General features: G+C 34.9%; 1 protein-coding gene across 1 annotated transcript; it reads left to right on the forward strand.

The window, feature by feature from the left end:
• The first annotated feature begins 8,832 nt into the window (after window positions 1–8,832).
• On the forward strand, window positions 8,833–10,077 carry LOC103836115. The gene has a single exon (XM_009112348.1). The coding sequence runs from the start codon at window positions 8,833–8,835 to the stop codon at window positions 10,075–10,077; it is 1,245 nt and encodes a 414-aa protein (XP_009110596.1).
• Window positions 10,078–16,104: the final 6,027 nt, after the last annotated feature.

Consider the following 16,104-nt stretch of genomic DNA (forward strand, 5'->3'; position numbering starts at 1 on the left):
GTTAAACATCAATATCATCTAGGTTAAGTATACGAACAACAAAATTCAAACATCACAAAAATATTTACATAACCATTATAATACAATAATTTAATCAAAAATACAATTAAAAAAATATTAAAAAGAATAGTTATATACTTAATATTTGAAAATAAAAGATATTTTTGCTAAAATTGTACTTACCTGGCCAAGGAGATCGACCATCTTTTTACGGATCGATCGAATGTTGAGCATGTGGTCGATCCAAAAATACTCTGCAGTTTAATAAAATCTCTAAAACATTTATTCCAACACTCAAAAGATAGTTTTGCTAAATATGATAACTAAATAGCCAATAAAATTACAAAAAAATATTTAAATAGTAAAAAAGATGTTAATTTAACGTGTTAAAATTTAAAAATAAATTTTAATTATGACATGCATTTTAACATTTATATAAATATATAAATCATAGCCTAAATATAAATAATTTAACAACTTAAATTAGAAAAAAATAAAAATCCCGGGCGTAGCCCGGGTTAATCCCTAGTAGGACATAAAGTAGTATAGATTAGTATAAAGGGACATAATTACCTTTTTTTTTGCTCTAAAAAAACAGATTTATTAGTTTGCAAGCCACGTTCTTCTAAATTTGATGATATATATTCTTCGAATATTCTCCATAATTATTATAAATATAAAATAATTAGAAATACATATGTAATCTATTAAATTTAAAATCTCATATATACGTACGAACATATTAATATCTCCAAATATACGTGTATGAATTCTATGTCTACGTACGATAATCAAAAGACAAACCTTATATAACTTTAATGATTAGAAGCGTTTCTAATCTATATATGATTAAAGAGAATATGGTTGACATTGATAATGGGATGATAACATTGTGTTCATAATTGCAGGTTTCTGAAAGTTTAAAATATCAGAAAGTGATCAGATCGTTTGCCATGTTGCAGATACAAATAGAAATGTTCTTCGTATTTACAATAGATATCATCCAAAAGTTTTAACCTCCTTGCATGTTCAGTCAGATCAAAATTGACAATATATGAATAAATTTGAATTTGATAAGTTGCAGTTAATAATCTGAAAATAAGTTAACACGGTATGATTTGTTATGGTGCAAATAATGAACTGAAGTGAATCAAAAATGGTCGCTTAGACAATCTTGATGTCCAAGCAGACTCTGTACGTAAGATGTAGTATGTAGATAGAGTTTTGTTTTGTATTGTTCTTATAACCATAAATAACCAACGGTATAGTTTTAATTTATTTTAGAATTAGAACAATGATTTTGTTAAATTAACCGGTGGTGGTCTGATTTAAATAATGCGGTAAAATTAATATGTAGAGTGTATTTAATATCTGTAACTCTCTGGAAATGGTCCAAACTTAAATGACAAACTTCTATCCGTAGATAAAAGTAGGATTATATTTTAATAGATTAGATTTTCTGCGAAGAACTAATGCATCATTTGCTCTTTATTGTTGTTCCTACAAACTTCTTCAAACATATCAATATACTTTGAATATCTACCAGACGATCGATGAACTATTCATCTTTATTTTTTATTGTTGGTGCTAACACCAGTGGGATTGAAGAAGCAAAATTGTGTGGCGAATTGGATCTGTGTTTTGGCGCTGGGGTAGAGCGAATAAGAGTAGAAGTAGTCGTTATCATTGTTCCAGTCCGGCGATAGACGGGTGGATCTTTAGATTTTTTTCATCCACTATTTTTTTTTTTTGTCATCTACTATTTGTATTTAGTTTTTCTATTTTTTTTAGTGATAACCCTAATCTATTTTCAATTAGCCGCCATTGGTTTTCTCATTTTTCAGCCGGAGAGCACTTTTTCGGTAATCCATTAGTAATATGTTAATAAAAATCATGTAATTAAATTTTGTTTGGTAATAAAAAAGGCTATCGGTTTAAAAATATTTTGTAATGATTAAAAACATTAAAATTTTCATATTGTAGAAGTATTTGATCAAACTTATATGTTTTTGGTATGATTATATTAGTAGAAAATAATAATGTTAAAAGATAAATATGTACAAAAATATTACTTCTTCCACAATCATCTGCCATTACAAACGTTAAATTTATTGTTGGGTTTGTAACGCTGTCAGGATTTAAGATGTTGTTGGCATCGTTAACAATGTTAAAAAAATATATATTGGCAATTACTATTACTTTTTAGTTTTTTAATTTTATTATTTCAAAAATATCCCCTTATATATTAAAAGAGAAGTCACTTTATTGAGGTCTCGTGACGTGTCGCTCATAGGTGAAGTTTCAAAAAAATTGTTATAATTTGATTGATCGATTGTTTTTAATTTTTATTTATTTAAACTAGATTGAAAAATTTAAGGTAGAATATTACAAATAACAATTTATCACAACTAAATCTCAAAATTAATTATAGAAAGATTAATAATGTTATATTTATTACTTTTAATATTTATAAACTATAAAATATAGTGAACGAATTTTTATATAAGATAATTATAATAGTTTTATACTCTACTTGATGAATTGTATTAGAATATAATTATATAATAACTATTTTAAATATTACAAAATCCAAACATGTTTATTAATATGAATTTTAAATTATTTATCGTTGTTTACAGAATAAATTTATCACAATCTTAAAATTATTTATATAATGTTATTAATTATTTATAAAAATATAAATCCTACTATATATTGATTGAGAAGTCACATAAGTGATTTTTTATTACGTGTTGATCATAAATGAACTCTTCAAATTGTTATAATTTGATTGACCGGTGATTTTTAATTTTATTTATTATAATTATATCTAAAAGGAAAGTATAATTAAATTACCACTTTCCAAATAATCTACATAATATTAGAAATAATTATTTATGGTAACTACTTGTTGAAACTATGAAAGAGTAATAATGCGATCAACTTTTTTTATATATTTATAAATTACATAAAATAATAAATAAAAGTTTTTATTTGAATTGATATAATGATTTTATATTCGTATAGAAAGAATTATATTATATATAAAGTATCATAATAACTATTAATGTCTAATAATTTAATGCATGCTTTATAAATCATTTATAAAATTATAAATACATTTATAAAAATCAGATATTTTAAATTATTATAAGAGGTTCTAAGTCATTTATAGAAACTTATACATTAATTTATAAAATATATTTTGAAAATTTATCTTCCTATTACAATATTTTGAATTTTTTTCATTTTAATGGTAAAATTCATCAACTATGTTTATTTAGTGTAGAAACTCCTAAACTAAAGATTTACTGGTAGTAATAGTAATTATGACCAATCAGAGTTTAATTCATTAAATAAAGTTAGTTTAGGGGAATTTTCGTTAAATACTTAGTTTGAGGATTTTTACCCAAAACAAACTTAGTTGGAGAGTTTTAACGTTAAAACTCCGTATTTTTTCCTTATTATCTATTATTTAAATCCTTATAGTGGATTTGTTTTATCAAAAACCAGTTGCAATCAACTGACGATATATCTTCTTTCCTAATATCATGCATTTAATATTAAATATATATATAGCAAGATTTGAGTTACCAAAATTATGTATATATTATAACCATAATATCGTCAAAAATTTATTAGAAGATATTCTATCTCATAGGTGAATTAAAATTTATTAGAAGATATTATATCTCATAGCTTCTCTTAAAAACTAGGTCATTTAGAAACTTAAACTAATTTTCTCTATAAATATCACGCCACCCTCATTAGTTTCACGCATCTATCTTTTAAGTTTTGATATGTTTTTGATCGTTATAATTTAAATTCTACTTTTGTGATCTTGCGCAGGTGTATGATAATCAGTAAGTAACTCATAGACGGAAACACCATTACTGTTAATTTTATGTGGGATTCTTCTTCTCCGTTTATTTTTGTTCTCTTCCTCTCCATATTGTATCTCTATCTATATTTTTGCATCAGTAATAATTCAACTAACAAAAAGAGACGACTCTGTTTATCCAGGAACTGATCATCCCTTTCGAAAAAAGATAATTCTTTTTTTCTTGTAAAGTTAAATCACTTATCAAGAATATAATATAAGATATGTATGCTAATCAAGTGCAATTTATTTATTGTGCGTGATCCTCTTTGGTACGTTTGAGAGCTAAAGGTAATCTTAAAGCTTTTTAAAAACTTTGAAACTCATTGACGTTGTCCTATCAATTATATAATTTCTTATCTTTTGGGGATTGTTTACGTCTTTAAATATTTTTGGTTTAATTACCTCTTTTCTGACTCAAGGCTTAGAGAAGGAAACCGTAAATCATCTATGCTGTTACAATGAAATCAATGATAATAAATCTCAGGTAATTCAAATCTCTCTTTTATATTTCATGGCTGGTTTTTTTATTGGGGTTATGCGTGAAATATTTGTTTTTTCTCAGTTATATTTTTCTGATGTTTTAAGATTAGTGTTAAATGTGATCGTTTTCTAAACGTTCTAATGTATTCTTTGTTCATATGAACATAATATAAATATCAATATGTAACATCGAATCTTTTATATTAATCATATACATGTAACATAAGTATTATATAATTGTAAATATAATATTAATTTAATATTAATGTTAATGCCTGCACATGCGTGCGGGCGGTCCACCTAGTAATATGAATTATCAAAGACTCATGATCGATGTAAATCAAAAGCCAAAATTTTGAAATCAAACGGAAGTCAAATTAAGTGCTTAAACAGGCCTCTTTATTGAAAAATAGAGTTTGTTACTGGATATGAAGTGTCGACACAAAAGGCCCACGAAAATGTTACTATTTTTTTAAATTAGATGGTGATATTGAATAGGATTTAAAACAAAGTATATTTTAATTACTTAAGAACTATATCAACCCATGATATATTTAAGATGGTGTAGTGGGACTTAGATTTCTATAGAGTTTGTTGATTTTATAAATTGAAAGATTTGTTAATTTGGAAAGAGTTGTTGAAAATTTTGTATATTATTGAGAATAAAGTAAAGTCAAGTAATATAATATTAAATCTAACAACACTTTAAAACTTATTATTTAACAACACTTTAAAACTCCATGTTATTGAACTTATTATTTCATAAAATATTCTGAAATTCACTGTTATTGAACGAAATTTAAGTTGGAGATTCTAGAGTTCTTTAAAGAGGGTGTATTTAGTTAAAAGTTTCAGATGATGTATTAAAATGACAAATCTACTATTATTTAAACGAGGATTGTAAAAAACATTTTAAAATCTAGTGTTATTGAACTTGTCATTTTATAAAACACTTTGAAATATACTGTTGTTAAACAAAATTTAAGTCGGAGATTTTAGAGTGCTTTAAAAAAATTTAGGGTGTTTGAAAAGAGTTTCTTTGTTATAAAAATAAAAATCCAAATCTCATAGTTTTATATGATATTCTAGAGTTGTTTAACAAAAATCACACAAAATTCTAATATTCACCTAAAACCATCTAAAAACTCAATAAAATCAATTCACTTCAAATTTCAGATTCAATACATCCCTCTAAATGTTTTTAGAGTGTGTCAGAGGTATTTTTAGTTATAAAAATAAAATTTCAAATCTCATAATATTATAAGAGATTTTATAATTGTTTAACAAAAATCACAACAAATTCTTAAAGTCACCTACAATCATCAACTCACTAAAAATCAAATCATTTCAAATTTTAGATTCAATACACCTCATATATATATATGAAAATGCTCATTTTTCTTTTATATATAAGATTGTAGGGCTAGGAAATTTGAAGATGCGGCGTTTGAAAACGCCAACGAACGTTTTGTTTCCAAACTTCCAAGTGTCAAAAAACTCAGAAGAAACATGAATAATTCGTTTATTCTACCACTTTTCATCAACGATGATCACACTGTTTCACTTGTCTATCTTTTTTTTATTTGATTGGTCGTTTTACCACTTTGTGTGTTTTGTTCTTGCTTTCACCAAGAGATTTTTGTTCCTTGCCAAGTGGCCACTCTTTCAAACGTTCGACTTTAGACAAATGAAGACATTTAGTTTAGTCTTCTTCTATGGACATTGCTAATCATTGAAACGCTGACCGCATTGAAATGATCATAAACGAAATTAACATTTTAATAACTCCACATGCATCATTTCCACAAAAGTACACAAATCATTCAAAAACGTGGTGTTTTCGTATTGTTAGAAGAAAATAATGGGTCATTTGGGTGAATAACCAAAACAAGAATGGAAATTGGCAAAGTGTGCAATATTTTAAAAAATTTGCGAACTAGGTGATAGAAAATGAGAAAATTACATGAGTAACCTCTAGTTGAAATTAGAAACTATTTGATTTGCCCGTTGCCGGTTATTTTGTCTTTTTATGACATCCACATGTTTTTCCATGGCGTGAAGTCTTCGTCGCGGCTCCATTCTCAGCGTCACGAATTGGTGTGATAGATTTCAGCCACTGATGTCGCTTCTTCCTCTACGCCATGCTCTCATTTCCAAGCCGTGGTCTCCGCCATCGCCATCGTCAGAATCAGCCTCAGATTACACAAAGAGAAAGCTCGTTGTTTTCAATGGTGGATTTTATAATATTTGCCGGACAGGTCCCTGAACTTCTAATTCTTTACAAAATGGCCCAGGATTTTCTAAAGTGCAGAAACATCCTTAATTTAGCCCCTTAGCTTTTAATTGTGACAATATAGACCCCCCGTGTATTTTTGTCTTTTGCACCATTGATCCCTGTATTTTCTTCTTATTTCGTCTTGGCCCCAACTGTTTCTGTTTTGCAAATATTCTAAACTTCACCATTGGAGAGAACCGTGCTTTCTCTCTGCAGAATCTGATGGCGAGCTTGATTCCGACGATGAGCACGGCCACGACGGTGAGCTGATCACGGTGAAGAGGTGACTTGGAAGAAAGACCACGTGGTGTTGAATCAAAGTCGGGTGGAGGTCGTCGATGGTTCAGAGCTGGATGCTGCTTCGTTTACAAAGCACGACGGAGAGTTCGGTGGCGGAGTTTGGTGGTCGTGGCTTGCAGAAGACGGTGGCGCGCTCTCGGATTTGTCTTTTTACAACGGGGAAGCTTGGTTTCGCAGTGAGGACAGGAGACATAAATTTAGATAGATTTTGGGTTGCACATATAGAAGAGGAATATGAGAGGAGATCCAATTTCGTGGAAGTTTTTTTAGAGAAAGTTAGAATTTATCAGAAAGAAGGGAGAAACAGAAACATAAACAAAAAGAACAAAAAAAAATGACTAAAGAGGTAAGAGGTTTTGTGGAGTTACGTCTGCAAGAAACAATGAGGTCACTTTTGGAATTATGAAAATTACACAGTACTATGCCCAGTTAGCTAATTACATAATGTTTCTTTTATATCTAGTGCAAAAACCCGAAAATAATTGTGTATACTACACCGATTTATTAAATTTTTTTTTTTGACATCGAAAATATAAAAGCTAAAGCTTAGGTTGTTTCCATTTGGATAGCAACAGAGGCTAACCACTTTGGAGCACAACCATTCACGTAAGGTAACCAAAGATCGCGTGTACGGGCTCCTTTTGCTAAGCCATCCACACAGATGTTCAAAGACCGTGACAGATACGCAATGGAGAAGGTGGTGAAGTTACTTTTCAGAGCTTTGATTTCGTCCGGTTCTGTTGCCAAAGCCGGCCACTCCTCTTCATCTATTTGGATCAGGTTCACAAGTTGTTGGCAATCGGATTCAAATTGCATTATCATGGAACCTCTTTTAAGTGTTTCCTGCAGTGCCCATATGAGCCTTTCAGCCTCCGCGTGTAAAGGAGACTCAGTTCTGTGTGTTCTCTTTACCCCATACTGGATCATCATTCCTTCATCCATTATCACAAATCCAACACCAGTGTCCTCTCGATCGCTTGCCCACGATGCATCTACCTGAGATCGCCATCTTGGTGGAGTCGGAGTTTGGTTCTCAGCTGATCCTTCCTCTAGAACGTTGTTCAGCACGGTACGTCTTCCATCTCTCGGGCTAGTTGAGCAATGGTCCAGCTTTCAGCTTCTCTCATGGCAAGTTGAAGAGTGTCCAATGGTGTAATGTCCTTGTTATTGAACAACTTTTCGTTGCGCGCTTTCCATATGTGCCACATTATCCATGGGAAGACTTTCATCATTTCTTCATTTGCGCCTTGCTTCTTTGCCCTCCATAGGAGATTGTTGCGGGAATACCCCAGAGCTGCAGGGATCTGTGACAGTGCCCAACACTGCAAGGCAGGCGGGCATTCGAACAGAGTGTGATTAATGGTTTCAGACTCCGCACCGCAACGAACACAAGTACTCTTTTGCGCACAATGCCGGTCTCGTAAATTCTGCGCCATAGCGCGATGTATCCAGAGATAGTTTGCCAGATGAAGTGCTTTAATTTTCTTGGAGCTTTGATGTTCTATGTTGCTTTCTTTAGTTCAGTAGTGCTGGGTTCAGACACCAGTGCCTGTCGGAGTTGTGTACGCACCGATTTATTAGATAAACTAACATTATTTTGTGTTTTTAGCTTACAACATTTTCAATCTCATTATGATTTTATTCCAAAAGGGAATAAAAATAAAATTAGTCTATAAATGGAATAATGTATTTTTTATTTATCCACTGTTCTATTTCCACTCCAAAATGAATTAAAAATAAACAAAATCCAATTCAGTTATGGAGTTACTTTATTTTAAAGAAAAATGAAGATTTACATTAGAAATGTTCTTATATATATATACATGCTGTAACAAACTTTACTAAACCAATACATTCATTTCGATAAAAATTAAATTTATAAACCCAATTAACAATGTGGTATATATACATGCTGGAACGATGGGTAGAATCTCCTCCTCCAAATTACCTCCAAACAGCTAAAGTGTGGGTGCGTCTCTACAACCTTCCAGTCAACTACCTCACTTTGAAGACGATTGATGCAGTTGCAGATGGTATAGGCCATGTCAAGGTGATTGAGTTCGACCCTGAAAAACCGTTACTGAATGACTATATCAGGGTCCAAGTTGTTTTGGACCTAAATCTACCGGTTCGAGACAAAAAATCTGTGACGCTACCTGGAGGCAGAATTGAATATGTGGATGTTGGTTATGAACGTATCAGGAAGAAGTGTTTCCACTGCCTTAGGCTGTCGCATGAGAAACAAAAATGTCCCCTTCTCCAAGGTTCCCGGAATAAGGCTAAGGGCATTGCTAGTCATCAGTATGGCTCGGATATTGGGACTTCAGGAGTTAGGCAGCATCATAACAATCTGGCTGACAAGATCATGCCTCTTCTAGCTCCATCCATACCTCCTGGTTTTGAGCCCCATGCATCCTTAGTTGCTCCGGAGGTTTTTGAGCAGATGAGGCTCTACATGAATTGTTCTGATCCAGAAGAGAGGATTATCAGAGAAGCAAAGATGAAGAAAACTCTCAATGAGTTATCTCAGGACCCCATCGCACAACGATCGTGCTTGCGTCTTGAATCTGCTCCAAAAGTGGCACCGTTAACAAGTGAGGGTAGAGGTAGAATCTTTGATTTCAGCAGAGTCCAGTCAGATCAAATCCTTGATGGTGCAGAATCTTCATCTAAGGGAACTGATATCCACAAACGTCAAAGGTCGAAAGATCCAACAGAAAGACATCAGAGGAATGAGGTAGTAGAAACGAATGGGCTTATGACCTCCAGCAGCCATAGACAAGATTCTGTCTTTAATCGCACAAGCGATCAGTTTGGTACAGCTCCTGCTAATCTTGATGATCCCAAAGTCTTGTCGAAATCCCCGACCTTGTCTGGTGGCTTTACTGTTGGGGTTGGCGATGTTCAGAGAGGAGAACGTGGTAGCAGAAGTAAGAGTTCCCACAAGAGCAAAACTTCGTGGACTAGAAGGAACCAAAACAAAAGAAGAGTTTCTTCAGCGGAACACTTTGAGAATCGCCTCGCCAGGGAGGATGCAGCTGGTAAACGCAAGGCAGATGAAGAAGGGGAAGTTTCCTCAAAAATGTCACGACACAACAAGGGTTTGATGGTTCACCAGAAACCATCCAATCCTCAATGAGTACGCTCAGTTGGAACTGTCGGGGTTTGAGGAGCAACCTGACAGTTCGACGCCTGGAGGAGATGTGTCGTGAGCATCTCCCGGATTTTTTGTTTCTCCTAGAGACTAAAAACTCTAGTGATCACGTTCTGAAACTCCGTAGTTCGTTGGGTTATGACCATTGCTACTTGGTGGATCCAGTTGGACTTAGTGGAGGTTTGGCGCTTTTCTGGAAAGAGAAGTATGAGGTTAAGGTTCTTTCTGCTTCAGCGAGAATCATTGATGCTGAAGTTAAACTTGGAATGCAAGTTTTTTACATGTCTTTCGTATATGGTGATCCCATTCGTCAAAGGCGGGGATTGGTGTGGGAGGAGCTCACACTCCTTGGGTTGAATAGAAGTGGAGGGTGGTTCCTTACTGGAGATTTTAATGAATTAATGAATAACACAGAAAAGGTTGGAGGTCCTCCGCGGCAAGAAAGCTCTTTCTTTGAGTTCCGAGCTATGGCTAGAGATTGTCGACTTAAAGAGATCCCAAGTTCAGGGAATCGTCTCTCTTGGGGTGGAGTGAGGGAGATCTTGAATAATGGTCTTAAAGAGAAAGTATGGGTTCAATGCCGCTTGGATAGAGCTTTTGGTAACGCTGAATGGTTCAAACTCTTTCCTCACTCTCACACAGCGTATTTGGAAAAAACCGGGTCTGATCACAGACCAATTTTCACAAGTCTTGCTAATGCTGGCCAGAGGAGAACAGGAAGATTCATGTTTGACAAACGATGGTGCAAGAAACCGGAGGTGACAGAGGTTGTTCGACGAGGATGGTATAGCAGTGCGGTCTCATGTCAAGGCTCGGTCTCCGAAAGAATTAAAGCGTGTAGACAGGAGCTATGCAGATGGAAAAGGCAGGCTAATGTGAACTCCAACACAAACATAAAGAGACTGAGACGAGAACTTGAAATAGAGGAAAGCAAAAGATCTCCTAACCTGACTTCTCTCCCTTCTTTACGTTTGGAATTGGAGAAAGCTTATGATGAGGAAGAGACCTATTGGAAGCAAAAATGTAAGAATTCTTGGCTACAGGTTGGAGACAAGAATACAAAGGTGTTTCATGGTTGGGTAGAATCGAGGAGAATGAAAAACAAGGTTCACTCTCTCATTGATAATGCTGGGACTGAGCATTTCACAGAAGATGCGATGGGAGAGGTGGCTGTCGCTTACTTTAAAGACCTGTTCCATTCGAATGGGTCTGCAGACGCAGCTGAACTACTTGAAGGTATGATGCCTAGGGTCACGGAGCGCATGAACCGGAACCTTGTCAAACCTATCTCTAATGCTGAAATCAAAAAAGCAGTCAAGGCCATAAAGAGTGACAGTACTCCTGGAGTTGACGGCATGACTGGGACTTTTTTCCAAAACTTCTGGAATATTGTGGGCACTCACGTTACTCAGGAGGTTCGAAGGTTTTTTGACTTTGGACAACTTCCATCTGACTGGAACTTCACTGAGCTATGTCTGTTACCTAAAGTTCAGAACCCGAATCAGATGAAAGACTTGAGACCGATCAGCCTCTGCTCGGTGGTCTACAAAATTGTGTCTAAAGTTTTATGCGAACGGTTGAAGGTGGTTCTCCCCCATATTGTCTCGCCAACTCAAGGGGCTTTTGTTGAGGGAAGATTGATCTCTGATAATCTCTTGATCGCACACGAGATGGTGCATGCTCTGCGAACGAATCCATTGTGTAAAACAGATTTCATCGCCATCAAAACTGATATGTCCAAGGCTTATGACAGAGTGGAATGGGATTTTTTGGAAGCTCTGTTTCTCAAGCTAGGCTTCCATACGAAATGGGTGTCTTGGATCATGATTTGTGTCCGCTCTGTCTCCTACTCTGTCTTGCTCAACGGACAATCTTTTGGACATTTTAAGCCTAAACGAGGTATCAGACAGGGAGATCCTCTCTCCCCTTTTCTTTTCATCTTGTGTGCTGAGGCATTAGTGCATACAATGAGCCAGGCAGAGCAAAGTGGCTCGATCACAGGGATGAAAATTGCAGCAACCTGTCCATCGGTTCAGCACCTGCTTTTTGCTGATGATAGTTTCTTCCTCTGTCGTGCAACACTGCCTGAATGTACCGAGTTCCTGCGTCGACTGAAACTATATGGAGATTCGTCGGGCCAAATGATCAATTTCCAAAAGTCGGCTGTTACCTTTGGAGCGGGCATTGATCCAGTGATGAAACGCCTCTTGGCGGACCTTTTAAGTATTGATAAGGAAGGTGGTGATGGCAAATACCTTGGTCTTCCGGAATGCTTCAGCGGCTCCAAACAACAGCTACTGGCCTTCATTGGAGAAAAGATGAGTAAGAGACTCAAAGGCTGGTTCGCTAAGAAGTTATCCTTTGGAGGCAAGGAAATCCTTTTGAAGTCTATAGCTATGGCTCTTCCTGTCTATGCCATGTCATGTTTCAGATTAACAAAGCATCATTGTCAGAAATTGATGAGTGCAATGGCAAGTTTCTGGTGGGATGAGAATGATGAGAAGAAAAAGATTCATTGGGTTTCTTGGAAGAAGCTGTGTATCTCTAAAGAGAATGGTGGTCTGGGGTTCCGGGACATTGAGGATTTCAATCAGGCTCTCCTAGCTAAGCAGGCGTGGAGAGTACTTAACGATCCCAACAGCCTTATATCCCGTATCTATAAAGGAAGATATTTTGCAAGATCAAGTTTTCTGGATTGTGGTAAGGGCTATCGACCTTCTTATGCGTGGAGGAGTATATTGTTTGGGAGAGAGTTGCTCAGTCGAGGTCTTATCAGGTCTATTGGGAATGGTACATCCACGTATGTATGGTCTCACAACTGGATCATGGACGACGGGCCAAGAAGACCTATCAACAAGCAAAGAGACACTGATGTGAACTTACGGGTCGCAGCTTTAATGGGGAATGATGGGCAATGGGATGTGAATAAATTACAGCTTTTGTTTCCGGAAAATGAGGTCAACCGAATCCTTCAAATGCAGATTGGAAATGTTGCTGATAGGGATATATGGGCGTACACCTCACAAGGAGCATATACGGTGAAGAGTGGTTATGCTTTAGCCTCGAAGGTGAAAGAGGATGAAGCTGTTTGTGTAATGGAATCAACACCTGGTATTCTGGAACTTAAGAGACACATTTGGACAGTCCCAACGATTCCTAAGATTAGGAACTTCCTATGGCGCGCTGTTTCTGGGGCTCTTGCAGTAACAGAGAGGCTGAACACTCGAGGTCTAGATCTTGACACAAGGTGCAAAGTCTGTAAGTCGGCGGTAGAGACCATTGAGCATGTGCTTTTTAAGTGTACGATGGCACAGGATGCGTGGTCTATTGTAGGCCTTCAGCCCCTCCCTTCCCAAATACAACTCTCACTGGTGGAATTACTGAATATGTATTTGCAGAAGATGTCAGATGAGACAGTGCCGATATTGCAGAGGCAAGCCATCCCATGGATTCTATGGACGATCTGGAAAAACAGGAACATGCTCTTATATGCTGACACACAGGAATCTCTAATCATTCAAATTCAAAAAGCGGTGGAAGAGGCAAGCCTCTGGAAGGAGCTGAATATACTGCAACCAACGCCTACGTCTGTAAATGGTTTGAATGAAGAAACGAAGAAATGGGATCCTCCTCTTCCAGGTTATGTCAAATGCAACATACACGCAAACTGGAGAAACGCAAAGCTACATAGTGGAGTATCTTTCATTGTTCGTGATCAGAGTGGCAATGTCCTTCATCATGCTAGAGATGCTAACACTTTCTCTCCGAACAGAGCAACGGCTGAGCTTCGATGTTTGATATGGACCTTACAGAGTTTAAAGGATTTGGGTTATCAGGATGTTGTGATTGGTTCAGATTTTCGAGAGCTCGTTGAAGCAATAAAGAAGCCATTAGAATGGCCTCTGTTCAGAATGTTTCTTCAGAAGATTGACACTTTCTGTGGCATGTTCCGTTCGGTAGCTTTTGAGTTGGAGTCGGTTTCTTCGAATCAGACAGCAAGAGAGATTGCAAAGAGCGTTCTTCGAGATGGCCGTTTTCAATCTTATTTGGCCTTAGGAGGACCTGCGTGGCTTCACCAAAGGATTTTAAGGGATGCATTGTTGATTAGCTCATAGATCTTGTTCAAGGTTGAGCTTGTTGCTTTGTTTTCTTTTTATTTGGTTTTTGTGGCTTTGTTACTCCCTTTGACTCTACCTTTCTAATGAAGAAGTTAAAAAAAAAAAAACCCAATTAACAAAATAAAAGCATAAAACTCAAGTAATCTAAGAAAATAAGATCGAACCAACATAGACTACATAGCGCGACACCTTTATTTAAAAAAGCAGTCTACACTGAACGATTCTCTTTCGTCCCGACCCAGCCTTTGGTTAATGCGTGGCTTTACAAAAGCCCCGTATATTTTATATATCTTAATTTTAATAAAACTTGATTCTTATTTCTGACTTTGTTGTCTTCTCATATAAACCAAAGTATTTTTTAAAAGGGCTTATTGGCTTACTAGCCATATTTAAAAAGAAAATCAAGAGAATAGACATGATTTTGACAGAATGTAGTGACTGTCTTTTTACCATCATTCCAGCCGGTTATACCCTTGTTAGTAACAGGTATCCGGTTTCTTCACATAAAGAAAACGACGTGGTGATTTTGTGACCCATAGTAATAATGAGCGAATTTTGAAAGCGCGTGAAATGAAACGGCGAAATAGAAGATAATAAAACGTATATTCTATACCGATTACAAGCGTTCCATACTAATTTGGGTAGAATAGTATCACTGTAAATCCAATTCCAATTGAAAGAGCAGCAACACTGAAAATTTAGATATAAACTAATGAACTAAATCACTAAACCCAACTTAGAAATAGAAACCATTGACACAATCAATGTTTAAGCTAAAGAAAATGATAGTAGACCGTCTTATATTTCTAACGACTACAAAGAAAGTTAATTTCCATTTAACAACTACGAATAAAAAAAATTGAAGTATACTATTTTATTTAACGGCGAACTATTCCATATGCTAAAGTATAAATGAGTAAGTTAATGATTATAAGTCTTATAGAGTTACGTACACAATCGCACAATCTATTACGAGAATATTTCTATTCTATCTAACCCGTACTATTTAAAATGGTACTATGTACACAGTCGATCCATGTTTGACCAACATGAAATACAAAGCTAATGGAATGGTAATAGAATACTTGACAGTAAACACTAAACCCAAATTAGGGAAACATAAACCCCAATCCACCTTCCATAATACTGGAGATATGTATTTACAGTCCTCATGAGCAACATGAAATACAAAGTTAATGGGGATGGTAATAGAACACTTGACATTAAACACTAAACCCAAGTTAAGTAAATATAAACCCCAAAACATAGGCAAACCAAACCTTCCACGTCTTATAATACTGGAGGTATGTATTTGTGATTTTTTGAAAGAAGAAAAAGCCATCCACGTATAACTTTATTGATCACATACATAAGCATCGAGAGTTATATTCTCTATCATCTAAGTTTTATTCTATATCAGATAAAAACTAAACCCTAAAATCTAATCACTAAATACTAACCCAAATATAAACCCTAAACTCATATATCAAAATCTAAAAAATACATAATGGTATGTAATATTAAATTAAATTATGTTATATTAAATTATATTATGTAATATGCCAATTCTATATCACCAAAATTAGAACACATGATATGAAAGTTCAGAAATGTTCTATTCCATATCCAAACAAAATAGAAACAAGTAATGCTTTCCCAATATTCCAGAAACTAAACCCTATCCAATCATCACGAAACCCTACACGAAAATATAAACCCCAACTCATATATCAAAATACGCAAGTACTAAATTTGTATGAATTCAGAAGCAAAATAAAGTGATATTAAACGTTTCAATTTATAGCATGAATGCAAATAAGATGATTTTTCATTTTACATGATCAAAATATAATAGAAACATATAATAGGTGCTCTAACAGAATAAATGTGTTAT

Source organism: Brassica rapa, chromosome A01, assembly GCF_000309985.2.
Source record: "Brassica rapa cultivar Chiifu-401-42 chromosome A01, CAAS_Brap_v3.01, whole genome shotgun sequence".
Classification (NCBI taxonomy): Eukaryota; Viridiplantae; Streptophyta; class Magnoliopsida; order Brassicales; family Brassicaceae; genus Brassica; species Brassica rapa.

Excerpts from the sequence above, each read along its gene's own strand:
- LOC103836115 (XM_009112348.1), top strand. The coding sequence starts at position 8,833 with ATGTGGTATATATACATGCTGGAACGATGGGTAGAATCTCCTCCTCCA.